This window comes from Poecilia reticulata, chromosome 8, assembly GCF_904066995.2.
Source record: "Poecilia reticulata chromosome 8, P_reticulata-male-v2, whole genome shotgun sequence".
Taxonomy (NCBI): domain Eukaryota; kingdom Metazoa; phylum Chordata; class Actinopteri; order Cyprinodontiformes; family Poeciliidae; genus Poecilia; species Poecilia reticulata.
This window is the reverse complement of record NC_088837.1, coordinates 16,568,190-16,594,468: the sequence shown is the minus strand read 5'-3', so window position 1 is coordinate 16,594,468 and position 26,279 is coordinate 16,568,190. Positions and strand designations below refer to the sequence as shown.

Here is a 26,279-nt window from a genome sequence, read left to right as displayed (position 1 = left end):
GTCAGAGAGTTGACAGCTCGCTGTGAAGCATGGTCTGTTTCAGATTCATGTTTCAGAACCTAATTTTTTTTTTAAATGAACAATTTTCTAAACTACAAATAACCATCAAGAAATGTCTTGTAAACAGAACACCCAGTGTTTGAAAAGTCACCGTCTACTGATCGAGGTCTAAGTAGGTCAACATGCAAACAAACAAACAAACGCATTCCTAAACCAGACAAAATTAGAAATACTCTAGAGATGGTTACTCGGGTTGTATTAGCTCCTTATTAGCTCACAGTAAATATTTGCTGTTTATTCAAATAAAATATTCTGACCAACATATCAGTTCGCCACATTTTCTAGGCCGATTCCTTTCTCAAACTCCAAAAGTTTTAAGGAACATCATATTTCAGAAATGATGTGGATATTTCAATCTTTTCTTTAAAAAACAGGATTGTTTTCTTTCAGAGTTTGGTAACTTTTTAATCTTCTCCAAAAGGGTTAAACTGACAATACTGTGTACAATAATATCTATTTGTTGTTGGAAAATGATTTTGATGAACGAATATCTGGTTGAAAGATGATGCTATGTGAAATCAATGTTTTTTGTTTTTTTTTAAAAAAACAGGAGTTTGTTATCTTTTCAACTGTGTACTTATATAGCGACTGAGGAATATAAGTTAATTATTACACATGCTGTAATTAAATCAAACCAGAGTGAACCAGCAGCGTTGCAGAGAACACTCTGCTGCTCAGACGGACCATGACTGCATTTGCATCCAGCTGGCTGCGCTGCCTGAAGGCCATGTCTGCGCAGGTTTCTTCCCCGCTGCTCAGGGTCTGCTGCGCTTACAGTTTCCGACGTTTGGATGGACTCAGAGACGCCAGGGCGTGGAAACCAGGAGGGACGGTTTTGCTACGGTGAGTTACTCTTAAAGAAAAAAAAAAGTAAATAGTGTTCTGGGTTTAACAGCATATCAGGTCGTTGAGTGGTGTTTAAGTTCTGTCATGCCGGAATGTGTCAGAAATGTTGCATTTTCAAACAGAAAACTTATGATTTCTGCCCAGCAGCTTAGATAATTAAAAGCAGATCTTTTTTTTTTGTGGTCATGCAAATTAAGAAATCAGTTTCCTGCAAATTTCCCCAAGTTTGATTTGCTTAAAAAATCTTTAAAGCTGCAGTCAGTCAAAACCCTGAAATGACAAGGCACACATTTGTGAATTTGCTCTTTGCCAGGTCTCTCCATGTAGACAGTCCACCTCACAAACCATCCCTGACCACCAGCTATGTCCACGGCACCTCTTCCTATTCCTTGCTTCCCCTGACTGTAAGTCAGAGCCTGGAAGCTACAGTCCGACGCTATCCTGACCGTGAAGCTGTGGTGTTTCTACAGGACGGCATCAGGAAAACCTTTGCTGAGTTTCAGACAGATGTGGGTTTCAGATTTAACCCGTTTCGATTAGGTTTTCTGAATCTTGCATGCAGTCAACCAACTTTCTACCATTTCTTCCTGACAAGGTGGACACGGCTGCTGCTGGCCTGCTTGCTCTGGGCATGACGAAAGGCGATCGACTGGGGATTTGGGCTCCAAACATATACGAATGGATCCTTTTCCAGTTTGCTTCAGCTAAGGCCGGAATTATCCTGGTCAGTGTAGAATCTGTCTGTATTTACAAGTCGGATGGACGTTGAACTTTTCAGTGACTTAGGGGGAGAGCTGTGCTGCTGGAAGTTTACCAGGTTATCATTTTCCACATATGACATTTTCCCATAAAATGCAGTTTTATTCAGATATTTAGAAGTCCCGACAGCGGTTTAGTAATTTTACTGATTCATTGTAAGTCATAGTTCATCTGGATGAAGTGATAACTCTGAACACATATTCAATATATTTTAAAAATGTTAGGCACAGCTTTGAATTTATTGTGGGTTTTTCTCCAAACAAGACAGGGTCAAAATTCTGCATGCAAACTCAAACATGGACATACATGTACACTGATATTTGGTCAAATAAATAATAAATAAATAAAAATCACATAGCAAGCTGTACCTTATCACAAGGTTTGGTAACCACAAACATAATTCTAGTTGCATTGTTTATTAATTTTTTTTAATTATTTGGACCAAGTTGCATTAATAATGAATAATTATATTCAACACATACCAAAAGTGACGCCTGTGAAGAAGCTATAAAACTTTTTCTTAAAAACATTTAGTAAAATTCACAACAGGTAACGTTTCCTTCTGCAAACATTAAGAACAGAATGTTATCTTGTACTTTCCCCCCGGTTTAAAAAAAACGTCCTTGATATCCGCTTCCAGCCAGTTCTTATCATCTATCTTTAGCACGATCTCTCCCTGAAAAAGTAACCACGGCGTTTTGAAAAAAAACAAAAACAAACAAACAAAACCCCAGCAGAATCTATTTCTACTACATATTTTTACTACAAGGTATCGAATGTAGTTGCGGCAATCTTTTGTACGGCGGCCGACAGGTGCAAATGCGCAGCAACAGAGAAAACATGCAAACATAAAAATAGACGCAAACAAAAAAGAGACGCAAACAAAAAGTGCTGAAAACCGGAAGTACTTCAGACCACTAGAGGGAGTCGAACAAAAAACAGCTGTGTCCAAATTTAGGGTCTGCATCCTTTAAAACGGGTGTTCAGAAAAGCAGCAATGGCGGCAAAATAATTTTTGCTGTATTACACTTAAAATTACACAAAATGATTTTTTACAATGTTTTTAGGCAAGAATGTAGATATATAGATCTTAAATATCTGCTCAGTTCATCAATAAATCACTTAATTACAATATTGCTCCAACGTTTTCGGAGTTTGCTCCCGCTGCATTAACAGCCAGCTCCCCTCGCCAGCTGTCAGCTGGCCGGGCGCTCCAGGTTCGGCACACCGAGAGAGAACGCATGTCTCCCGGCAAATTGTTTTAAAAACTCCCTATAGTTTCCCCCTATGAGTGGAGGTGAAACACAGATATTAAGTCAGGTAATAGCTGTAAATTTTTTTGGTTCATTAAAGTATTTAATTTATTCATGAGCAAATGGGTTTGACTGATTAAAGCTAAGCCTTGCTGCATTTCATTTGTTTGCGTCTCTCTTTTTTGTTTGCTGCATTTCATTTGCCAGTGATTCTTGAGAATAGGGACAAAACAGGTCCTATGGATAAAGCACAAAATTAGAATAAAATATACACAAAATATAACTTTTTCAAATATCTGACTAAACTAACCTGTCACCTGAGCACAACAATGTATATTTTCCAGGTATTTGCTGAATATTTTTTTATTTTAAACATTGTAGTCGGTGGATGATGCCTGTAAAAGCTCTTGTCCAGGAGCAGAACTCAATACATTATACTAGTTTAAAACAATTAAAGAAATACAAAAATTATATATTATGACAATTAAGTGCAAGTATTTATATAAATAATTATAAAAGTATCAATAAATTGAATTAAAAATACTTTTTATATATTTTCCAACTCCATTGAAATTTGTCCCTAGTTTTTGTCAACATCGTCAGAAATGAAAAGAATGTAAAAAAAAAAAAAATCAGGCATTATTGGGGGGCACCAGAACTTCTAAGGACCCCATGACCACTTCCCTTCTCTTCCTTTGCTAAGAGGGCTAGTTAGCTCCGGTTAGCTTATGTTATTATTTAGTTTTTTCTTCTTTTTATTCCTAAGTTTTTTGTCACAACCATGATGTGTCAACACCATAACTGACAATTTACAAAACTTTTTATGAAATTTTGTGAAATAAAAGCTTAATTTTGGTATAATGTAAAGATTGCATGGACCTGATGAACTACAACATGGCCTCCTTCAGAATAACATCATATAAATTGAGATAGTTTGGCTTTTTGTCAACTCTGTCAGATGTCAACTCCATCAGAGTTTTTGTGACTCTTTCAGTGAAATTGTTGTCAAATCTCACTTAAATGTGCAATTAATTCATTTTAATGTATTTTGCATAAATTGCATTACTTCACATGTATGAAGTTTTTCATTTTACTCACTAGTTTGTCATCACCTTCAGTTCTGTGTCAACTCTGTCATGCAGCATCAACTCTGTCAGATGGACTTTTTGTTGTTTTTTGTTTTAAATAATATTTATTTTGTTTTTTGAGAAGCATTTGTTTGCAAAATGAGTAAAAATATCACTGATAGGGTCATTAAAAATTATTTTATATTTATTTTTGTCAGATGGTGATGACAGTGTTCTAGGTCAGGTCGATTAAAAATGTAATTTTTAAAAAAAATGTTGCAATTTCCACCCTGACAAACCTTGTTGCTGTGCCTACAGGTTTCACTGAACCCAGCCTATCAAGTAGACGAATTGGCGTTTACACTGCAAAAGGTAAAGAAAGAAAAAAGACGTGCAGAATGAATTTTTTTTAAACAAATAATTCCTAAGCAATATTAGAACCGAGATTTTCTGTACGTAGGTCCAGTGTAAAGCAGTGTTGTGTCCAACCAGCTTTAAAAGCCATAACTTTTGTGAGATGCTGCGGGAGATTTGCCCAGGAATCGAGTCGATGCCACCCAGTACGATCAAAAGCTCCAGGTTTGACACAAACATTATCTTACGTTATGGTCCTTCCACTGTTGATATTTAGGGATGAACAGGATCTGCAATGTCCAAACTTTTTACAAACTTGTCAAGTTGAAAGTATTTTGGGTCACAAATTGGTTTGCATGTATTTTTTTTTCAAATTAAAATGTTTTTTTAGCCTAACAGCTAGCTCAAAAAGCAATATTTTAATTAAATTAAGCATCAAAATATCTGAATAGAACTTGGAAAATCCTTGTGGATTTGAAACATGAACAAAAGAGTCTTGTAAAGTTGCCTTAATATTAAAAAGGCATTTATCTCTTTTTTTCAGGTTGTTTTCAAAAGTTTCTAGCAACAGCATAAAGAAATGGTTCATTCATCAATTCAATTTCATTCAATTCAGATCAAGTCAGTTTATGTATCTAGCGCTAATTTACAACAAAAGTTGTCTCAAGGCACATTACCAAAAGAATAAGTTCAGTTCAATCATATATGCATTCCAACTGATTCTAGGTGTGAAGCATAACAGCATGTTCAATTAGTTATTGAAAGGAAGCCCAGCATATTGCATCGAGTCCGATTCACTTTTCCAGTGAGCCAAATTCTTATCATTTCTGAACTGCTGTCGTAGGCCACACTAAATTATTTAAACGGCCCCCCGAGTCGTATGTTGGACATCTTGACCTAGTTATTTAAAATGTATAATCATATTAATCCTGTCAGCAGCTCAAAGAATCTGGTTCTGGATCTTCCAGGGTGCCAGAGCTGCGTATGATCATTGTGACCGACAACAGGTGGCCAGGGATGCTGCATGTGGATGACGTGATGCAGGTAGCGGAGAGTCGGCACCACAAGCAGCTGTCGGACCTGCAGAGCCAGCTGTCCTTTGACGATGCCATCAACATCCAGTTCACTTCAGTAAAACTGCATTACGAAACCTTTCACATGCAGCGACGTGATAGCAAATCGAGACATATTGACCTAGACGCACGTTTCTCTTGCTTCACTGGCACTAGGGTACCACTGGGAAACCAAAGGGAGCCACTCTTTCCCACAACAATATTGTAAATAATGCATATTTCGTGGGCCTCCGTATGGGCTACGATCGCAGAGTGAGTCCACACTGGTCTGGTGTATGTAAAACACACATTTTGATTTGAATAACTGTGTTTATTATTCACAATCAGCCTCAGGTGCGAGTGTGTGTGCCTGTGCCTATGTACCACTGCTTCGGCTCTGTGATGGGAGGGATGAGCATGGCAGTCCACGGCATCACGCTCGTGTTCCCTTCTTCTACATACAGCAGCTCTGCCAATTTAGAGGCCATCCAGAATGAAAAGTGTGCTCCTCAGAGTCCATAGTGCGTCCAGTAGCAGGAACTCTCAATGATTGCTGATCATACCTTCCTCCACTTTAGGTGCAATTTTGTCTATGGCACTCCCACAATGTACACTGACTTGCTCAGTTGTGATTTACACAAGTATGACCTGTCATCAGTCGAAGCTGGTAAGAGACTTAAAAAGTCAAGATTAGTTGGTTTTGTTGAATTTGGAGTGACGTATTGTCTTTGCTTTAGGGCTCATGGGAGGCTCTCCGTGCCCCCCTGAGATTCTGAGGCGGCTCATATCAAACATGAACATGAAAGAAATAACGGTGAGGATTTATTTTTTTTCTTATGTGTGACAGTCAAGGAGCGCCTGAGAGTAGATTAACTTAATCTTTTTACAGGTTATATACGGAGCTACTGAAAACAGCCCTCTTACGTTCCTGGGGTTCCCGCAAGACAACGATGATCTGAAGATGAACACTGTCGGGTGTATCATGCCTCACACTGAGGTATGCTTTCCTTTGTATCCATCCAGTTAAGTTCCTACTCAATCCTCGCACCCCGTACAGGTCACCAGTCCATCAATAAAGAGAAAACCTTGCATGCAAATAATCATCTAAGGGCAAATTTTGGAGAATATTTACCACAGCAAGAACGTTTTGGAATGTGGGTAGAAGGAAATCCTGGAGGACCTTTTTGGTGCAAAGTAACAGTGCAGCAGCTCAAACCCTGAGCTTTTTCACACTCTAACAAGGTGCCAAAATGTGTATCTCAAGGCCAAGATAGTGGACCCCAACTCGGGCCAGATTGTCCCTTTGGGGGCTTCAGGAGAGCTGATGACCAGAGGTTACTGTGTGATGCTCGGGTACTGGGATGATCCTCAGAAAACCAGAGAGGTCATCGCTGAGGATCGCTGGTATAGGACTGGGTAAGATGAGTTTTTAAATTCAGAGATTTTTTTTTTTTTTATATAATTTTAAAGTTATGAGTGAGTTACTTCTTCCATGCAGCGACACAGCCAGCCTGAACAGTCTGGGGTACTGCTGCATCGAGGGCCGCATGAAGGACATGATCATTCGCGGAGGGGAGAACATTTACCCCGCTGAGGTGGAACAATTTCTCCACAAGCATCCAAAAGTTCTGGAGGTGCAGGTGAGATTTAAACCCCCCGCCCCCCAGAGGGGGTGGGGGGGGGGGGGTTGCGCTAAATATTTTATTTTTACAAGACAACTACAGTGATGCTCGGCTTCCCAGGTGGTTGGAGTGAAAGACGAGAGGCTGGGTGAGCAGGTGTGCGCCTGCGTCAGGCTGAGGGAGGGCCAGACCTCCACTGTGGAGGAGATAAGAGATTTCTGCACAGGAAAGGTAAGAAAAGATGGACATACTTTACATCCAAACAGACCAAAATGATTTTTAATTATTCAAAAATTAGCTCACAGTGATGTGTTTTTTTTTTTTTTTTTTTTTTAAGATTTCTCACTTTAAGATTCCACACTATGTGGTGTTTGTAGAAAGTTACCCACTAACTGTCTCTGGGAAGGTAGGAGAGCTGTTTTAATGCCAGTATTTACAAATACAACACATAATTCATGCTTGAGTCATAAAGCTAAACTTATTTTTTGTTTCTCTAGATCAAGAAGAACATATTAAAGAAGGAAATGGAGAAGAAATTAGGTCTTTGATTTTTTTAATTTTAGCTTTTACAGGAAGTCATTGTAAAATGAGTAAAGACTGAAACTAATTTATGTATCTGAATAATTTATGCCTTATTTTAAATTGTGCTGGAATATTAAAGCAGTCTGTTGATTTATTCTTGACCTGGGGAACAATATTAAGCTTTTAAAAAAAGCAAATGAATGATTCAGCTTTTAATTGTCCTGCCATACATCTTAAAATGAACATCAACTGTATAACTTTAAATAAATTATTTTAAACAAGCAACTTTTTAGACATGTTTTTAGATGATCAAAAGGTGTAATAAGTTAGTTTTAGACAATAGTAGGTTTCTTTAAAAAAAAAAAAGCCAATATGCTTTCATTTCACCAAGACCATAGACATATTTATTATCTCAATCTTTATTTACTTTAACAATTGACAATTTAATAGCATATTACAATGGCTGTAACCACTGTACAAAAGTAAAACTTGTTATCTCAACACATGCCTTACAGAATCTGAAATAAATAGGACTTTAATGCCAAATGTCTCTATGTACAGGTAAGCAAATTTTCGCCATCTATAAACACTACTGTACAAACTCGCTGAAGTGGCTTCAGTAACAGGCTCTTCTGTAAACTGAGATCTCATAAATACAAACAACAACTAACCTTTAAATTATACTTCAGGCTACTAAGGGTTTAAAATGTGAGCTGCAAGAAGAAAAATGGATACAAAGTCAATAACAAAGCTGCCAAGACCAAAAAAACAAACAAAAAAAGTTGATACCAAATTAATATTAGTGAAAACCAGAATCTGTGCTGTACTGCACAAAACCCTGAATAGATCCACTGAATTTAGATTTGCTTCAGTAAAACTGAAATTGTCAGGAAGATTTTTCAATATTTTGATTGGCTTTGAGGATCCTTTACAGGTGGTGAGAGTTCTGGGGCCAAATTCATGTCATAACATAGTAAAGTCAAAACGGTTTTCTTAAAATTATAAGTAGAAAAAAAGAAAACTCAGGGCGGCAGAAGAATGCTTCACCCAACAGAAAACATGGCAACGACTGCGCTACATAACTTTGGACAATCAACATTCACTTCGGTCCGTCTTCAGCGCGGCGCCGACCCGCACTTCTGCAACCACAAGTAGACATGCAAAAAAAAAACAACAAAAAAAGCAGCAAACAAGAAAAATGCATTTCAAAGCATACAAGATAAACCAGCTGGAATAAGCATTTCCCTTTTTTTTTTTTAAATATTAAACATTCAAAATATAAATTAGTTCAACTGTGCAATTCAGGAGAAAATACATGAAGGAAAAAAAATATCAAAAAGAAGCTGAAGGGCCTCTTTGTCAAGAAGAAGTTCGTTAGAGCCGTTGAGTTAGTGCTGCAGCGCGAACTGTGACATCAATGGAGTAAACAAGCACTGAAGAGCTCTGCTGTAGGCACATGCAGGGATCAGGTAGGAGCATGGCTACCCAGCTGCACTCCAAGCTGCAACCTGGAGGCAAGTTTATTTAACTTCTCTCGTGCATCTGTCAAATTCAGTCATGCATTCCCCCACCCAGTCAATAATCTTTCACTCAGTCACACACATACATACACACACACACACACACACACACACACACACACAGCAGCTCATGAGTCCTATTTGTAGCCATGTTGTGTTGGATGGGCTTTGAGTGGAGGTTTGAGTGGCATCTTGGGTCCTCACACACTTAAAGGCAGCATGCCTGGAGGAGGGATGGCTCTGTTGGTTGCCATGGAGCTCGGATCCAGTCCATTAACAGTGCTGAGGATGAGAACAGGACATGAACTTTGTTAGCAGGTGTGAATTAAGACGTAGCAGAACCAAACCTACAAGAGAGGCTTTACCTTGTCTCAAAGTAGGCCGTGTGCAGAGGGTGTGGGAACTTTTTAGGGCTGCTGTTGAGGATTGTACCGACGTCTGTGGAGTATTTTTTTCGTGCTGCCTGATCTTTGGCAATGTTCCTACAAGCTGCAAGTTTGGTCTCCAAAGCCTAATGAACAAACAGGGGGAAAAAAACTTTAGCCTTAAAAGTAAAGCTTGTGACTTAACCACAAATTAAAACAAGGAGACGTGGAATTTTATATCTTGATTTTTTGCAGCAACAGTTTTGCTCCTCTTTTGCCACATTATTTCTGCACCAAATGTATTCAGACAGCAACACAGCCACCAGGCCCATCATGCTGGAGCCCCTATTACACCTATTTTTTGCATCGGTACAGCTGCAGAAATAATCAAAGAGATACAGTAGGCTGTTTTAATTTATTACTATTTTAAATAGCAGAACTCCAGTTCATCCGACGAGACAAATTTCATCAGAAATATTTCTAAATCAATAAGTGATGCTGCAGGTTGGGAAAGGAAGGATAATTATACATTTGTAGAGAAAATCCACTGGTTTAAGATAAAACTTGTAAAATCACCCATGCTGCATAATACAAGCAAATCTTTGTCATAGAGTAAATTTATCAGTTACGTTTATTGAACTCAATTTATAGAACTATTTTGAACAGATCTCACTGTAAGAGTGAAAGTTACTATTTTTGCCTTCTTTCAAAATTAGAAAGCCAAGGAATTTCAAAGGACCAGTTTTCACTTTTGAATCCGTCTCTATCTCACAGAGAGATGCAAAAGGAGTAAATCAGCTATACATTTATAATGAAATAAATAAAACCCACCCCAACTTTTCTCAGAAGGTCTCCAACTATATTAAGAGCCGAGATCCTGGCAGAAGGTGTTAGAGCCGAGCCGCTGCAGCCATTGGTCAGTCCTACAGTAAAAAGATTAAATTAATTAAAATATATATATTTTTAAATATATGCAGAAATAAGAGTGGGAACAACTTTTACCCTTTTGGCTGATGAACGCATGCTCTATACTCTTTCCTACAGGTGTTGCAGGGAGGGATAAAGAGGCCTGGACTGCAGAATCAGTCTTGTCTATATCTGACGTTGGCGAGCTCGGTGCCGACATCCTGTCAGTGCTCCGCTCTCGTACTGCCAGCTCCTGTCGCAGATCTGCAGGAGATTGAAGTGTGACTAATAAAATTCTTATCCAAAATGCCACAAACAGTACAAGCCCAATCTTAAAAAAAAAAAAGGTTTCTTCCTTACCTCTGGCTTCGTCTTTCAGCCGCTGCACTGACACAAGGAGCGACTCCTTCTCGTCCAGCTCGCTCTCAAGGAAAGCATTTCTCTCGATGGCCTGGTTCAAACGGCTCTCAAAGTCCTCCAGAGACACTATGGTTGCCCTAAAGTCAGAAACGCGGCTTGTTTCATGAACATAGCAGAGAATCTTAACAGTCTAAATGCGTCTTAATGCATTATTCTCATCCTGACCTTTTGGCTCTCTCCAAGTCGTCATTGGCTTGCTCCAGTTCTCGTACGTATTTGTGTAGCTGCTCCTTGATGCTGCGGGTCTGGCTCAGGTCGTCCTCCAGCATGGAAATCTGTTTGTAACTCTGAGCATACTGCTGCTCTAGCTTTTCCTGACAACATATAGGGACAAAGAAAAGAAAACACCCCGGGAGTGAGCCGATGTAGAGAACCAGGAGCACAAAGGCGCACTGTAGCATGACGTTCGAAAATACTATTTTATGCATTTGGTTGATGGTCACAAACAACAGCAGAGGAAATGAGGCGAGTCACAAGACAGTAGAGATGTTCTTTGGTGTTATTTCACTGTCAAAAGGCCCCTTTGTTCCCACGGGAGGCCCCTGGCCCCGCTTCCTGCACTAGGTTATGTGTAATTAGAGGCACTGCTGCGAGCCTTTACTGTGGCCCCTGACGCACAAAGACAGGAAGGAATCATTCATACCTTCTCCGGTTCATTTGCAGAGTTCCTTTTTAGAGTTAGGTGTGGCACATGGGCTCACATGTTTAACCGCAATGTGCTGATGGTGAATTTCTCATTGTGTGCACATAAATACAGCCGGCAACGATCAGAACTCGGCGCTCAGGCCCGCTCTGATTTAGAACGAGACTCGTCCTTCCTATTTCCTTCTACTTTATCCTGACATCCAATTAAGCCTTGCCACAGGATTACATAACATGCTTTATAAACTCTGTCCTAGGAAGCAGATCAGATGACTCAAGTAACTCTGCTTGGTGTCCGAACTGGCGATGCACCTATGACAGATTTTGTGAAGGTTTGACCTTCCAGGTTCCCATTTTAGCAAATTGAGATAATTTTTCTTTAAACCTTGATGCAATTAATTTATTTTTTTTCCCTGGATAAATCTTTAAAAATCGTGTCCTGACTATAAAATGTTTGTTTTGAAATACAAGAGTTTCTCAAAAGCAGATTGATGTTTCTCTCTGCATCTTGTATATGTATTTGACTAAATTATAAGACAGCGTGTTGCAAACGTTTGCCGTTTTTTTTTCTCTCCACAAGATCCATTCAAAATGAATAACAGCTGTTTTCAACTTGGTTTTTTTGAGGGTGAAAAACCCCGATTTGCATTCCAGTGTTGAATTGTTTGACTGCCAAGTCATTCATTAATTTATTGTCACAACGCATGACCGTTACGTAGACGTTAGTGTGAACAAACATTCTTTATTTTAGGGTCAGAGGCATCTGACCAGAGAAATATTTTGAGCAAACACGGCAACTTGTATGATGTGAAAGGACAACATTTTCCATAATGAAGGACTGGTGGTTGTCTGTGTTGCAGAACTTTGATTTGAAAGGGCTTTCTTTGTGTTTTTCCTGCAAAAATGGTCAGATTTTTACTCCTGTGAGTTTTCTAAAAGAATGCCATCATTTTCTAATCTAGCGGTTCACCTTTAGGTTGGACGACTCGTTCTTCAGTCTCTCGTTTTCAGCTTGTAGGTCTCGAAGGCGGTGTTCAGCCTGACTCAGCTGAGCCTCCAGTTCGGCCTCCAGTTCCCGGCTCCCCTCCTGGAACTCCTGCAGCTCCTCTTGAGCATCTTGGCAACTGAATGATACAAACACAAAGAGGGAGGGAAAAAAAACAACTGTCATTGTTTCACATCTGCATTACGGATCAACACTGGAACCATTCAGCTTTGCAGAGCTGAATGGTTCTAGAAAACGGCCAGGCTATTGTTCTGCAGGAAGAGTTTAGCTCAGGGATGTTCCTGGAGCTTTGACAGAAATAGACCTGGAAAAGGCTCAACTTTCACTCGTGATTTAACTATACCACACCACACCAATCCCATCTCAGCATTGCTGAATAAGCGAGCTTCTTGTATAATAATAATAATAAAAAAAAAAAAGGTACATTTGTATTAACAACCAAAGCTGGAACGGAAAAGTTCATTCTTACATAACCTTTGTCCTGATCAGATGACACTGCACCCAATGCCATAGTGAGTTCAGCTGACTTGCACTGAGATAATACTCTCAGAGAGAGCTGGAATCCGTGAATCAGTTTCTGTGCGTGGTCGTTCCACGCATGCCAATGTCAGAGAGCCTTGTGACATCAGCACATGGGATCTCCAACGGGCCCAGCGCCAGGCAGTCGATTTAAAACTACATTCTCAATGTCCAAATCTACAAGAAGTTACCATTTCATACAAGAGTCAAATGTAGCAAAGCAAAACATGGGAAGTTAAACATTTCAAAAAGGTAATTTATTAACAATGCAAGCTGCAGCTGCTGATAGCTTCGTGTTAAAGTCCGCCTGAGAAAACACATGCTTGAAACACGTGCTACAAGCCACCTACTTGAAGTTAGTTTTTCCGTGGCTTGATGTTTTCCCCGCATATACCCACTGCAGGAATTTCTCAGAAAACCACCATGTCTTTAACCCTTTATATGCAGCCTTTCACTTCGCCTGAGTGGCTCTCAGCTTCACGTAAGGAACAAGCAGGGTTTAAAAAGATTTACGCAGCACAGCTGCAGACTCCAGAAAGGCTTGTGGCTTTTTCTAAAGCAGTCAAAGCTTTTGTCATTTCCTCTTGAATTGGTCAGCAGGTTTGCGGTTTGTTATGTCATAAGGGCCCCGGCAAGTCATTTGCCTTTTTTGGGCTCGTCCCAGTCGCTCTGCGCTGAAACCCACAAACATTTCTCAACTGAGGTAGGTTTTTATTTTTGTGCTAATACAGGGGAACTGCTGCCAGCTACAAAATAAGCACAGTTATGTTGCTGCAAGATGAGCTTATTGAGCAAAAACATTATTCTATAATTACACACACAAAACGCTGAGAACAAAACAAAACAAAACGTGCAGATCAAGGTCACGCATAAAAACAGAATGCTAAAAATATCAACTTACAGTTTACAACCGACACATACAAAGTATATGACACAAAGTATGAAGTCACAGGAGCACTACCTACCTTTTCTTATATTTCAGGGCTTGAGTTTTCCAATAATCAACCTCCTCATCCTTTGATGAAAATTTAGGAATCATCTCTGTGTCCATGTCAGGGCAACCTAAAAAAAAAGAAGACATTCTTTATACACTTACTGGCAAAATAATAATAATAATTTAAAAAAAAACACTTTAACACAAGCATGTTACCCTCGTCTGGCACTAAATATTTAATCTTTTGTGTTCTTTGGCATGTCGAAACAAGTAGGACGCATTCCCTTCTTATCTCAAATCAGAGCAACCAATGAAATCCAGTTTTTAAATTTGCCCCCCGGAATGGAAACAACCCATTTTTGAGGTCTAAAATGAGAAATAATTCCAGGTAAGTCTAACCATGTCACAATATGACCAGTATGTTCAGTATTTTTGAATTTGAATTATGCCAGCTAGTTCTTAATGAAGGAATGCTTCATTGGTTTAAAAAACAACAACGTGTGTTTAAGTGTATAAATGTACTAAATAATGTGCCATTTGCAAAATAAAAGAGGACTTTGTATTTACACCAATATAAAGTTTGCTGTTCAACTTTAGACAACCAGTTCCCAGAAAATATCCAAATAAAGAGTAGTTAATGTTAAACAGAGGTTTTATGCGTTTAATCCACTGTTGTGATTGCAAGAGCAACACTATAACACACAGCTGCTATCATAATCCATGCCAAATTGAAAATAAATAAATAAATAAAAATAGAATGCTTTCAGGAAAATTGAAGAATATTTGCAACTGCTGTTGGGTTTGTGGGACTAAAGATTTAGTCTCTGGCTTAGATTAGACTAAAGAGGATGTGTGATTTTCTCCACTCAGCGGGTGGGCGACTGCTCTTCCGTTGAAACATTCCAGTGAGGTGGCCTCATCAGCAACTGACTGACTGACAACATGTGTTGGTATGCAGCTTCATAAATCAAAACATTGGAAAGCTGGATGGTTTTCCCAAAATACCACTGACAAAACAAGTTGGGTGCATCATGTGATAGGGGGAGACTTATCGGCTATCCAGGAAAGTACCAAAACATGTCGAGGGGATTCTGTGTCTCCCAAATACATGTGACAATCAGGAGCTGCCATGGCAACAGGCTAAAGCCTTGTAGAAAACTGGATACATTCAGAAGTATAGAAGGAGCCTTTTCAGATCTGCAGTGCCTTGTTGTCAACACAGAGTGTACAGGTAACATAATACACCAGCAGAAGAGGTCAAGCCCGATCATGTAATAGGTTAAGAATAAGGACAGGAGGGAACCTGCATTAGGAGGGATGATAATTTCACCCTCCTTTTTTGTCATGACAAAACAAGGACTAAAGGGGAAAGTCCTCCACCACCATCCAAACTTATGCTTTAAGAATGATGACTCCACATTTAATAAAACCTCAGAAGCTGATGAGGTCAGCATTACATCAACTCTTTTCCATTAACGTTTATTCAGTCTTATTGGTTTAATCTGCACGGAATAGCATCACTCATTGAAGGTTTAAAGGGTGTGGTGATGATATTACACCTCAAATCTTTGAGTAATACTTAATATCTTCTGCTAGATTGCTGCCGTAAATTAGCATCTTTTGTAAACTGGGTGTTAGGGGACAAAAAAACTCCAAACATTAACAGATTCTGAACGTAAAACCAACGACGAGGAATTCATCTAAAACGAATCACACAGACTGTATATTATCTAAGAAAAGTTATTTAGCCAAGCAGAGAAGAGGTCGCTAATTAAAACATGTCGATATCTGACACCCTACGGTTTAGACTGAAGCAGTCCTGTGTTTGAAGACACCAGAAGGTTCCACATACAGCGGACTGAGACTAAATCAAATGTAAAAGCTAAGTAGTACAGTCGAAATGTGAGCTTTTATCTTCGTAACGTTCACAAAAGGACAGCACCGGGGAACGTTGAGCGAACAGGCCAAGAATTGACAGTAATAAATCACACTTAAATCCTTACCTGCTCATATCAACCCGTTGTCTGGTCCTCTGTCTCAACAATAGTCCGTTCAGCCGGTAAAATATACAACGAGACGCTCTCCTTCTCCCGGTACGGGCCTCTGCTACTGACTGAGGGAACTGGAATGTGTTTAGGAAATTGCCAACGCGTCTCCCGGAACTAACGTATGTCCTCGTGCAAGACGTACGCCGTGACGTAGTTTCACGTTACGTAACGTCTGAAACTAAAAGAGGCACTCTTTTTTTTCTTTTTTCTTTTCCAAGGAAGTGTTGGAGTTATGCCAATAAACCACAAGGTGGCGTCCACAAGAGGACTAACATGACCCTAGTGATAGATGAGAAACAAAATACATGTTTTTGATTAAATATACGTTTCAATCACATCCATCCATCCATCCATCCATCCATCCATCCATCCATCCATCCATCCATCCATCCATCCATCCATCCATCCATCCATCCATCCATCCATCCATCCATCCATCCATCCATCCATCCATCCATCCATCCATCCATCCGAGTCATTAGGTCACCAAATTAAAACATGGCCAGCAAAGTACACAGAACAACAGTGCATTCACATTTAAACCAGTTTAGAGTAGTTTACATGTGGCGTTACATTCCTACCGTGAGGGGCTAACCCATACATGCATGCTTTGTGGACTGTGGAAGACAGCTGGGAGATCCATTGGCTGAGGTGTGGACACATTTGGAGAATTTCCTTTTTTTGTAAGAGTAAAAAAAAAAATGTTTGCACATGAGAACTTTCAAGATGCAGAAATTAAACAAATGTGTATTCAAAGAGTCACGCTGTATGTTCCAAAGTTACTTGTATGTTTCTTGAATCAATTGAAGTTAGCACAATTGTTTTCCACTCATAAAAGGTGTTTTTGTCATTCTTTAGCCATCTGGTCATATTCACAGAAAAGAAATTAGTAATGCAGACTGACCTAAATCACAAAAAGCTTCTTGATAGGTGAAATTAATAGGTCTTTTTATGCAGCGTATGTAAACATCTGGTCACAATACACTCACAATATATTTTATTACATAAGACTTACACATTGCAAATTGCACTGTCCTCCTATTTACTTATTTTATCTCGTATCGCTAAGTATGCTCCACGTACCTCCTGTAATTGTCCCCTTGAGATCAATAAAACCGTTTTTCTTTTCTTTTTTAATTGAGCTGAATAAAATTAAGACTCTTTGCTAATAATGGATTGCACCCCATTTTTCTCTTGACTCAATTCTTAATGGAATAGATTAAACAAGGTATCTGACCATCTCTCAGAGATTTTAAAAGATCCATATTGTTCATGGTAGCATAGGCGGTTGCTGAACATTTGTCAGCTGCACTGCACATCCATGATTCGAATCTCCAATCACATCCCAAATGTTCTCTGCTGGAATGAGATCTGGTCATGGTGGAGACCATTTTATTTTGCAGGTTTACATTTATGTAAAGTTTTTTTTTTTCTGTAACACAGTTAGGTGTAGTTATTTTTAGCGACCACAAGGTGGTGCATAACAGCCAGAAAACAAAATGCTCCGTACGAAAATGAATAAAACGAAAGAACTGTGTCTCACCTGTCAGAAGTTCTTCTGAAAGTTTCAGTGTTTTTTTGTTAAACACTTGAAAAATCTAATGAAACAAATTATTGGACAAACATAGTTTACATAGCCAAACCAGCACCACTGACAGTGAGAGACGTGCGTTGAGGATCATAAAATATGTACCACTTAAGAACTTGAACTGGATCCAATTGGCCAGGTTTCTGCTGTCACAGGTGACAGGCTCTGTTTTACAGGACTCTCTGGCCTCCACCCAAAGCCGCGGCGCAGTCAATGAGGAACAATGAACTAGGTGCACCTCAGTGCTCCTTCACTAAGGGTTCTTATTGTTAGACAACCCGTTTTCAGCATTTACTACCTCTACATGGCACTTTACAAAGAGGACAGCCAAGACGACACACCGGAGTGTCCAGTATGCTATGAGATCCTATCGGGCACTGAGCGGACTTTAAGCTGCGGACATGTATTTTGTCACGACTGCTTGGTCAAAACGCTGGTCAGCATTAACAGCGACGGAGTCATCAGGGACACAATTGCCTGCCCCATCTGCCGACATCTGACGTTCATCAAGAGGCAAAAGGAATCGCTGGTGGCACTCTCATCGACCAAGTACCCAGATGAAGAACAGACGCTGGAGGTGCCTCTTCCTCCGACGGCGTCGCAGCTCCGGAGCGCACGGCGCGCCTCCGGGGGCAGCTTACTGAGCGGAGTTAACCGGATAGCCCACTGCTGCGGGAGTATCTTTCGACGAGCCCGTCAGGAGAGGTTAATCGGACACAACCACAACGCGTGTCAGATCTTCATCATAAGTGCCCAGGGGCGACCGATGGCAGAGGAGGATGCGCTCGATGTCGTGATGACAGTGGTTCACCCTCAGCGCAGGGAGAGACGCAGGGTCTGCACCACGGCGCGATGCTTGCTCTGTCTGCTGTCAACCTTTACTGTTCTGGCACTGGTGGCCGCGACGTTACCTTGGATTTTGTTGGCATAGTGCTGCTGAAGATGCACAGCATACAGGTCCAAGTGGAAACGATTGAAGAACCTATAGGGACAATGTTTCCTTGGAAATCAACGTTGTTGTGCATGTGAGTTTCACTGATCAGCAATGTATCACGATATGAACTGTATGTTCAAGTATTTAGTTGTAGTCATATTGGACTATAGCTCTGTATTGTCAAATTAATTAATTTATCTCGATTAAAGTGGTCAATAAAACAAAGACTTATATTGGCACATAATGTCTATTGCTAAGCAACAGTCTAAATTAAAATTTTGCTTTGACAAGATGAATTAGTCATCAAATTCATGCTCATCATCAATAACAGCCTCTGTTTTCCAGCCTTGTAACCCCAACTCAGCAAACAATCCTTAGAAATTCAGAATGTTGCTAAAGAGGCCCGGGCAATGCTGTGGTTTGTTGCTGACTGCTGTGTTTCCAAGCAGCAATACACGAGTTTGTGGCCTAACCTGTAAAGCCACAGCCTCCCACTTTTCCAGGTAGAAACATTTCATTGCTCAAGTATTCACACACCTAGTACTCTTTCACATTGTCGCTTTACAAACACAGATTTCAGAGTGTTTTCCTGGGACAACACGTGACAGGCATAAAGCAGCTGATGCTTGGAACTCATAGGAACATTAAGTTCACATGTGATCATTTAAAAAAACATAAAATTAGGCACTAGTTTATGTTGACCTATGGATTAAAGTCACAATAATATCAACTGAAGCGTGTGGTTGTAGCAAACTATGGTCATAAAGCAGGAAATGATGAATCCAACGATAACCTCCGAGTCTTACTGAAGTTTTTATCTTTATGAATTATAGAAATGAGAACCGGCAAGAATCCTTTAACCAGTTACTTGTGAAGACAGTGTAAAGAGAGACACCTTTGAAGGATCTGTTAGAAATAATTCATGCTCCCACGGTAGCCTGAAGGAGATGAGCTGTACCTGTCTACTGTAAGGAGAGACACTGCTTGACTGATTAGATTACCAGAGTCCTTCATGATACACAGCATCAGATCAAGACCAAAATATTGATTGTTAGATCACAATCAGTTGTTAAAAGGACCATTTTTAACAAACCTGCAATTCAAACATTGGCAGTTCATTGTGCATTTTGTGGCTGAGCTTTAGGCGAGGTTAGACTCATCCTCTGTATGAATCACCATTATTCTCCCCACCATCTTCCTGTTGCAGTTCTTCACCCGACCTGCTTGGCCAGTCCCGCTGGTTACACACCTCAACAGACTTCTGCTACTTGATCACAGATTTGTTTCTCACATGTTAGTAATGTTAGTAGTAATCTGGGAAAATATATATATTTTTCCTATGTACCTTCCCTTTCCGCAGACTGACCCCCCAAAAAATGCATCACATGTTACATGAGAGAAGAGAGAAACAGAGTAAAGATGGCATCAAAATAAGGCCAAAGACAGAATGACAAGGCTCAGTAAACAAAATGTTCTAGCTCCTAAGTTAGTAGCAGGATATAAAAGACATGCCTTCACAACAAACCTACAGACTGCAGCGGATGATGTTTGTTGATGGAAGGAAATAAAGCAGCAATGACCAAGTGGGGTTATTAAAAATGTAGAGTTTAATATATATTTATTTCTGACATTCTGATAAGGATTGCAGGTAGGCTTCACAGTACACACTGTGTTCCACTCATTATGCTAAGCAGAGAATGAAGGGTTAGGCATGGTGGGCTCGACAAGCGGCAGATTTAGTTTATACATTAGTTGGGAAAGCAGAAGGAGGCTGTACATCCACAGGCAACCTACACTCCTCCTCTGTATTGCTCAAAATCCCACAAGAGAGCGTCCATTGCGTTTCGCATTCTCTCACAATCCCTTGACACGACAGTGATTAACGAAAGGACGTGGTCTGTTAAAAATATTTTCCAAGTGCATGCATGACTCTTTTTGTCCCTTCCTGATTTAAATCCACACAATATGCAAATAAACTTGGCTTTGCTTTGGCGCGACATACCTGGTGATAAAGTGAAAATAGACCTACAGCCATTAAAAGCAACAAAACTGTGTATCATTAGTGGAAGAAGTTGCTCTAACTAATATGTACTTAAAAACATAGCTGTAGATAACTTACAGCAGCAACCAAAAATAAGGACTCACATTTTTTGGGAAAGTACAGATGTTTTGTTTTTTGTTGTTGTTGTTTTGTTTTGTTTGTAGCTTAATTATCACACCTATAATTAACTAAGTGCATGCTTCCAGCTTGGCTGCAAGTTCCAGTTGTGATGCCTAAAAGCATTAGAGTAATACTGCCATGTTGTGTTAACAACACATGTCAACAGTCCTGAACTAACTTCATCCAATCCTAACACTCACTTAACCTGTAGAGCGGTCTACCACTAAACAAAATATGCACCAGTCACATTCAGAGATAGTTTTGCCTCTGTGCATGAACATATGGATCCGGCACACGAAATAAAAACTTCTAACGCACATTGATTATTCCTGTTGTTCAAAAGTAACAAAGAGTGAGGGCACTTGCAATTATTGTCATAAAGTTACCACAACTATCAAGATCATCAACATCACCAAAATCTTCATAGAGATAGTCAGTCTATTGAGAACACACACACTGAGGCATACCATAGATCCCATATTGGGAGTAAATAAATTAAACTTAGTTTTTGGGTTCACCTTAAAAAAATGCTTTACTATGAACGCAATGGCTTCTTTAAAGTAGATTTGGAAAAAGGCAATTTTGAGCACTTTTTTTGGACTAAGGTGGACCAGTAAACTCTGTAAATGTGCTTTAATGAACACCATCACTGCTCTATGATGATTAGTATTACATAGAAAAGTGATTCCGCTGCAGCTCCCATCTGCTAAATTTCAAAATTCTCCAGTGCCTTGCAGTAGCATTAATACCCTTGGAACCTTTTTCATATTCCTCTAGTTCTAACCTAAGTGAAAGCCAGTGCACCAAACAGCCTTCCAAAGTCCCTTTATCAGCAAAAAAATAAAAATAAAAATAAAATAAATTAGAGTTCTCCTGTGAGTGATGTAATCTCAGTATAAATCTATCTGTTCTGTGAAGCCCTCAAAGGTTTGTTATAGAACATTAACGACAAAACAGCAGCCTGACTATCAAGGAACAGAAAGAAATGTCAGGGATGGAGTTGTTCAGCTATTCTAAGTGAACGACCTTAGAATATAATATGGCACAAATGCAAATCTACCAATATATAGCCCTCCGCTAAAACTGACAAGGCAGGCAAGGAGAGCATTGAGAAGCAGGTTAGAGGCCCATGGGAGCTCTGGAGGAGCAACAGAGATCCACAGCTCAGGCGGATGCATTCCTCACATCTGACATAGGAGAGCAGCACGATTGTCAAACAGTCTTTTTTTTCTGAAGTGGGCCACAAGACACGAGGAAACGCAGGATATATGAAAGAAGATGCTCAGGTCAGAGTTAATTAAATCCCTTCATGTAAAATTCTATGTGTGACAGAAAATTAAGACCCCACTATAAAACATGGTTTAAACAGCATCATGCAGTGGGGGTTGCTTTTCTATCAACGGGGCAGAGAATCTGGTCAGAGTTGATGAGAACATGGGAGAAAAAACTGGGAGAGAACCTGTGAGAGGCCACAAAAGATTGGTGACTGGAGTGAACGTTCACCTTTCAGTGGCAAACCAACCCTAAACAAAACGCGGAATGATTTACATCAAAGCATATTCATGTGTTAGTAAGATCTGGAATTAAGAAATACTGGTAAGACTTGAAAACTGAGGTTAACAGACTCTCTATCCAATCTGCCTAAGATTGAGCTATTCTAAAAAAAAAAAAAAAAAAAAGAAACAGAGGTATATAAAACCCCAAAATGATGTCTCTGCATCTTCCCCCTCATTGTTATGCATTGCTATGTTTTGGTCAATAGAACATAGTGAAGTTTGCTGCAGAGAAAAAGTTCAAGATGTAGTAATACTTCTGGAAGGCACTTTATAATCGTCTTGGGTTAAAATTAAAAAATAATTTGGGTATTTCGAGAGTAATGTTTTTTTTTATGCAGATAGACCTGAATATTTTAGACGGAGGAATCGTAAGCCGATCGCTAAGAGCTAAAACAGGACTGAATATCTCAGACGAGTTGCTGCAGAGGGAACATTCTGCATGTCTCCTGCAGCACTATAGTAAAACGGTGTAAAAGTGAAAAAAAAAACAACATGAATCTACAGTACACCTGTTCATTGTGTGCAGGGACAAAATATAACATCAAAATTTTAATCATGTCATTTTCTACACGATAAATATCAGCACATATATTAATATCATTATATGTTCCAGATATGCATTTTACATATAATTTTCCTCTCAATTTTATATACATAAACCTATGTACAGTCTTTGTATTTACACGCAGGGGTCAAAGGTCACTGAACCTGAAGCACTTGAAACAAAGTTAAGAGAGAGAATCACACAAACATAAAGGCAGTGTAGTCCTTCATCCGTCATCGTCAAGCTGCAGCATCCTAGCAGGCGTGAGGGTCAGGATTTACTCTCCGAGGGAAACAAAATTTGAAGATCAACACTTGGAAAGTAAAACAAAATCACTCAGAGGCCCTGAATCCAAAGCAGATCACTCACATCGGTTCATCATGCAAAAACAACGTGGTGCTTCTTCCAAACGGAACAACGGGTGCAAGTAGAAAAAGCTTAAATTACAATAACATTCTTCTGATTATGTGCTGGTACAATGCAGAGTGAGTTTAGGGTGAGTTTTACCTGTACATGTGTAAACACCTATTTTTTCCCAGGTGGAGTAAAAATGAGGGGCCTTTATTAAAACCGAGTTAAATGTTCCGTCCTGCATGCAAAGCCTGCCTTAAAGGGCCCAGTGTGTTTCCGACGTGTGCAAAGTTGAATACCCTGTGAGCCCCGCTCCCACTCTGTCTGTGTTTCAACCTGAGGATGAGATTTGCTCCAAACCATGCCAGTCTCCCGAAAGCAACTCGTTTGCACAACCTGCGGACGTCATATTGCAATTTGATTGCATGTTCTTATAAGGCAAAACAAAAATAACTACAAAAAGATCGAGAAACGTAGAGCATTGCACCGTGAAACAAAATGACAAAGTAAAGCAAATAAGCAAAAAAATAAATCAGTGATAAAAATATCTTTATGCAATACTTATCTATTTCCCAGTCTTTTCTCTTTAAAGGCAACAGTTCATCCACTATGGCATTTTGGTGGTTTTTTTTTGTTTGTTTGTTTTGTTTGTAGTCACATAAATGTAAAAGAAGCAGCTGAGAAAGATGAGTTTTCTTTGCAGCCTGTAGCAGGATGTGAGGAAAGGGTCATGTTCTGGTTTTAGGTGGACATTTGGTGGGGCCAGTCATTGTGTTTCCATCAGGCCTTGGTGTTGACAGTTCAAAGCATGTACAGCCACTGGGACGCTGGTAAATGATGCCTCAGGGTTATAGGTCATAGAATGGTGCTCTGGGGCTCCTCCTCAGGCACAGCGTCCCCCTCTGGAGAGTCTGTCACTGCCAGGGACCTCCTGCAGGGGGCACCGCTGAACTCATCGATGAGGCTGTCCAGATTGACATTGATGGAGGGGATTTCATAATTGAAGATATCTAATGGTGAGCATGATGGGGGGAGGGGGGAAAGGTAAGTGTGAAGAGTGAAATAGTGAAAATGGTAATCGTGAGTGACAAAAAGAGGAAAGGGGAAGGCATATGATGATGATAATGAAGTAAAAAAAATGGAAGAAAGCAGAAGTAATATTAATGCTTCTTATCTGAACTCATGGTGAATGGTTTAAAGAACTCGGTAGATTATATGTGCTTCACATTCTACACAGGGATGTTTCCAGTTTGACGTTAACCGTAGCAAACAGTTAGTGTTGCACAGTGCCAAAAGTATTCATACTCCACAAACCTTCTCACATTTTGTCACATTGTAACCAAAAACTTTATTGTATTGCAACGTCCACAAAGTAGCACATCGTTTTGAAGTGGAAAGGGTATATGACTATCAAAGTCGTTTAGGCATAAAATCAGAAAAGTGCGGCCTGTGTGTACATTCTGCCACATTTATCTGATAACCATTAAAAAAACTGTTTTAAGAGGACATCTAATTAATAAATTGTATGTAACTCGGTATAAACCCAATTGTTATAGCAAGGCCTCAGAGTTCTTTTAAGGGAATATTAATAAGCAAACTCTATCATAAAGACATAGGAATACATTCAACAAGTAAGGCATGATTTTCAATTAAGCGGGGAGACGTTTTAGTCAGTCTATGCCCAGACTTAAATGACAGTAGAATAGAAGTATCCTTTATTGTCCCACAGTGGGGAAATTCAGTTATCACATCAGCTAATTAAGGCAAGCGGGACCACCATGTTCACACAGAAGTCAAAAAATGTAAAAGTAAGAATAACACTGTGTAGTATGCACAAATTTACAACATAAGAACAATGGTGTGCTGTAGTTACTTAAACATATCTTTTTCAATTGAGAATCTGTTGAAAAACTACTGTTGTCTAAGATTGAGACTGAGTGACTTTGTAACTTTTTGGAATTCTACTTGCAAAAGAATTATTAAACAAGACCTATGCAGTGCTTTGTGTAGTTAATTCACATAATCTCAATAAAATAAATCTGAAAGGTTTTTGGCTAGAATACGACAAAATGTGACAAAGGTTCACGGGATGATAACTATTGTAAGGTAAAGTATGTCACAGCTGTTTGAAACTTCAAAGAACAGCAACACATTTTTTTTGTCAGCAAAAAAAAAAAAAATATCCAACAACACGGTGACACACCACACGTCTACAACAACAGCCAAAACATAGAGGCAACAAGATGTGTGTGTGTGGAACTCTGTGGAGAAAGATGGCACCGAGACACCAAGTGGCTTAAAGTAACAATGAAAATCTCATTAATTCTGCTCACAGTATTTGCAGAAACTGTCGCTAATCTAATGTGTTGCACCGTTTACTGGAAGCCACACGTCCAAACAGACTGATGACTATTCCTGTGTAGGAATGAGGTGGAGCGTGGGAAAAGGAAGCAGAGGTTACAAAAAGCAATGAACCTGCCGAGTAGAAGAGCAGGAGGGGGTAGGGTGGGGTTACCTGAAGACCCCCGGAAAAAAAGTGGCAGGGGGGATGCCTGCCAGCACGGTACTCGGAAATAAAAAGGCACAGGGAGGGAGCGGAGGAGAGGGGTCTGCTTTAGGATGGACCTTTGTAAGCAATGGTTACTGCAATGTGAGCTCAGTGTGGTGCACTCTGGGAAATCCTTGAGCCATGCACCACTGGTTGACCAACAAAGTGCAAAGATACAATATTGCTGTTAAGAGGGTAATAGACGATCTGATTGAGAGCTGGGGGTAAGTGTTTGAGGCAGGCTGCAGGAAACCCCAGAGGCATCCACACCACGAGGCCAGGCAGTGAGATGGAGTGCATGGGGCGAGGGGCGGTCTGGCTTACCCTAAAAGTCCCCCTCACACTTAGCCCACACTGAATCCCTGGCCTCACACAGCTGCAAAGTACACAATAGTAGCAAGGGGGGACAAGAGAATGATAAATATAACAAAAATAAATAAATAAAAAGATTGGTATATATTAACAAAACACCTCATCATCAGAACATAATACTGTAAATATAATGTGGGATTCTCTGGCTATGTTTCCATGTCTGCTCACAAGGAGAGACACTTGTCTTGAGCGAACTGTGTAAGCCTCTGACCTACCTCTGCCGCATGGGGGGGGGGGGTCTGGGCAACACAGATAAACAGAGAGCACATGATGAATCTAATGGCAAACTTCCATACAAGCAGGACGAGCTATGCTGTTTTGATGTTTCCA

At 39.8% G+C, this 26,279-nt stretch overlaps 4 protein-coding genes across 7 annotated transcripts in view; 2 read left to right on the top strand and 2 right to left on the bottom strand.

Moving 5' to 3' along the window:
- The first annotated feature begins 661 nt into the window (after window positions 1-661).
- Window positions 662-7,690, top strand: LOC103468809 (medium-chain acyl-CoA ligase ACSF2, mitochondrial). The gene is made up of 16 exons (XM_008416131.3): window positions 662-903; window positions 1,220-1,415; window positions 1,502-1,630; window positions 4,304-4,357; window positions 4,446-4,564; window positions 5,308-5,470; window positions 5,569-5,664; window positions 5,740-5,891; window positions 5,970-6,058; window positions 6,129-6,205; window positions 6,281-6,388; window positions 6,656-6,807; window positions 6,890-7,031; window positions 7,134-7,244; window positions 7,351-7,419; window positions 7,511-7,690. The coding sequence occupies exons 1-16, from the start codon at window positions 746-748 to the stop codon at window positions 7,559-7,561; spliced, it is 1,866 nt and encodes a 621-aa protein (XP_008414353.1). The 5' UTR covers window positions 662-745; the 3' UTR covers window positions 7,562-7,690.
- A 246-nt stretch (window positions 7,691-7,936) lies between these two features.
- On the bottom strand, window positions 7,937-16,210 carry ndel1b (nudE neurodevelopment protein 1-like 1b). Of its 2 annotated transcripts, none has more exons than XM_008416132.3 (9): window positions 15,851-16,210; window positions 13,879-13,975; window positions 12,359-12,512; window positions 10,912-11,060; window positions 10,687-10,823; window positions 10,423-10,590; window positions 10,252-10,343; window positions 9,421-9,566; window positions 7,937-9,337 (listed from the first exon to the last, which is right to left on the bottom strand). In XM_008416132.3, exons 2-9 carry the CDS (start codon window positions 13,962-13,964, stop codon window positions 9,256-9,258), a joined length of 1,014 nt encoding a protein of 337 aa, XP_008414354.1. In that variant the 5' UTR covers window positions 13,965-13,975; window positions 15,851-16,210; the 3' UTR covers window positions 7,937-9,255. The 2 variants fall into 2 exon arrangements, with proteins under 2 accessions (XP_008414354.1, XP_008414355.1); XM_008416133.3 differs by lacking the exon at window positions 15,851-16,210 and adding an exon at window positions 14,064-14,263.
- Window positions 16,211-17,454: 1,244 nt separating this feature from the next.
- On the top strand, window positions 17,455-21,539 carry LOC103468811 (RING finger protein 222). Its single transcript, XM_081610069.1, has one exon. It carries the CDS (start codon window positions 17,788-17,790, stop codon window positions 18,412-18,414), a length of 627 nt encoding a protein of 208 aa, XP_081466195.1. The 5' UTR covers window positions 17,455-17,787; the 3' UTR covers window positions 18,415-21,539.
- The window catches only part of arhgap44a (Rho GTPase activating protein 44a), a 31,140-nt gene continuing 24,867 nt past the window's right edge, over window positions 20,007-26,279 (bottom strand). For 2 of the 3 annotated variants that reach the window (XM_008416135.3, XM_008416140.3), the window contains one exon: window positions 20,007-24,039. In XM_008416135.3, the coding sequence (XP_008414357.1) occupies window positions 23,885-24,039 (155 nt within the window). In that variant the 3' untranslated portion in view covers window positions 20,007-23,884. Of the gene's footprint in view, window positions 24,040-25,901; window positions 25,954-26,279 lie in introns of all 3 variants that reach the window. The other variant, XM_008416138.3, reaches the window with a different exon arrangement.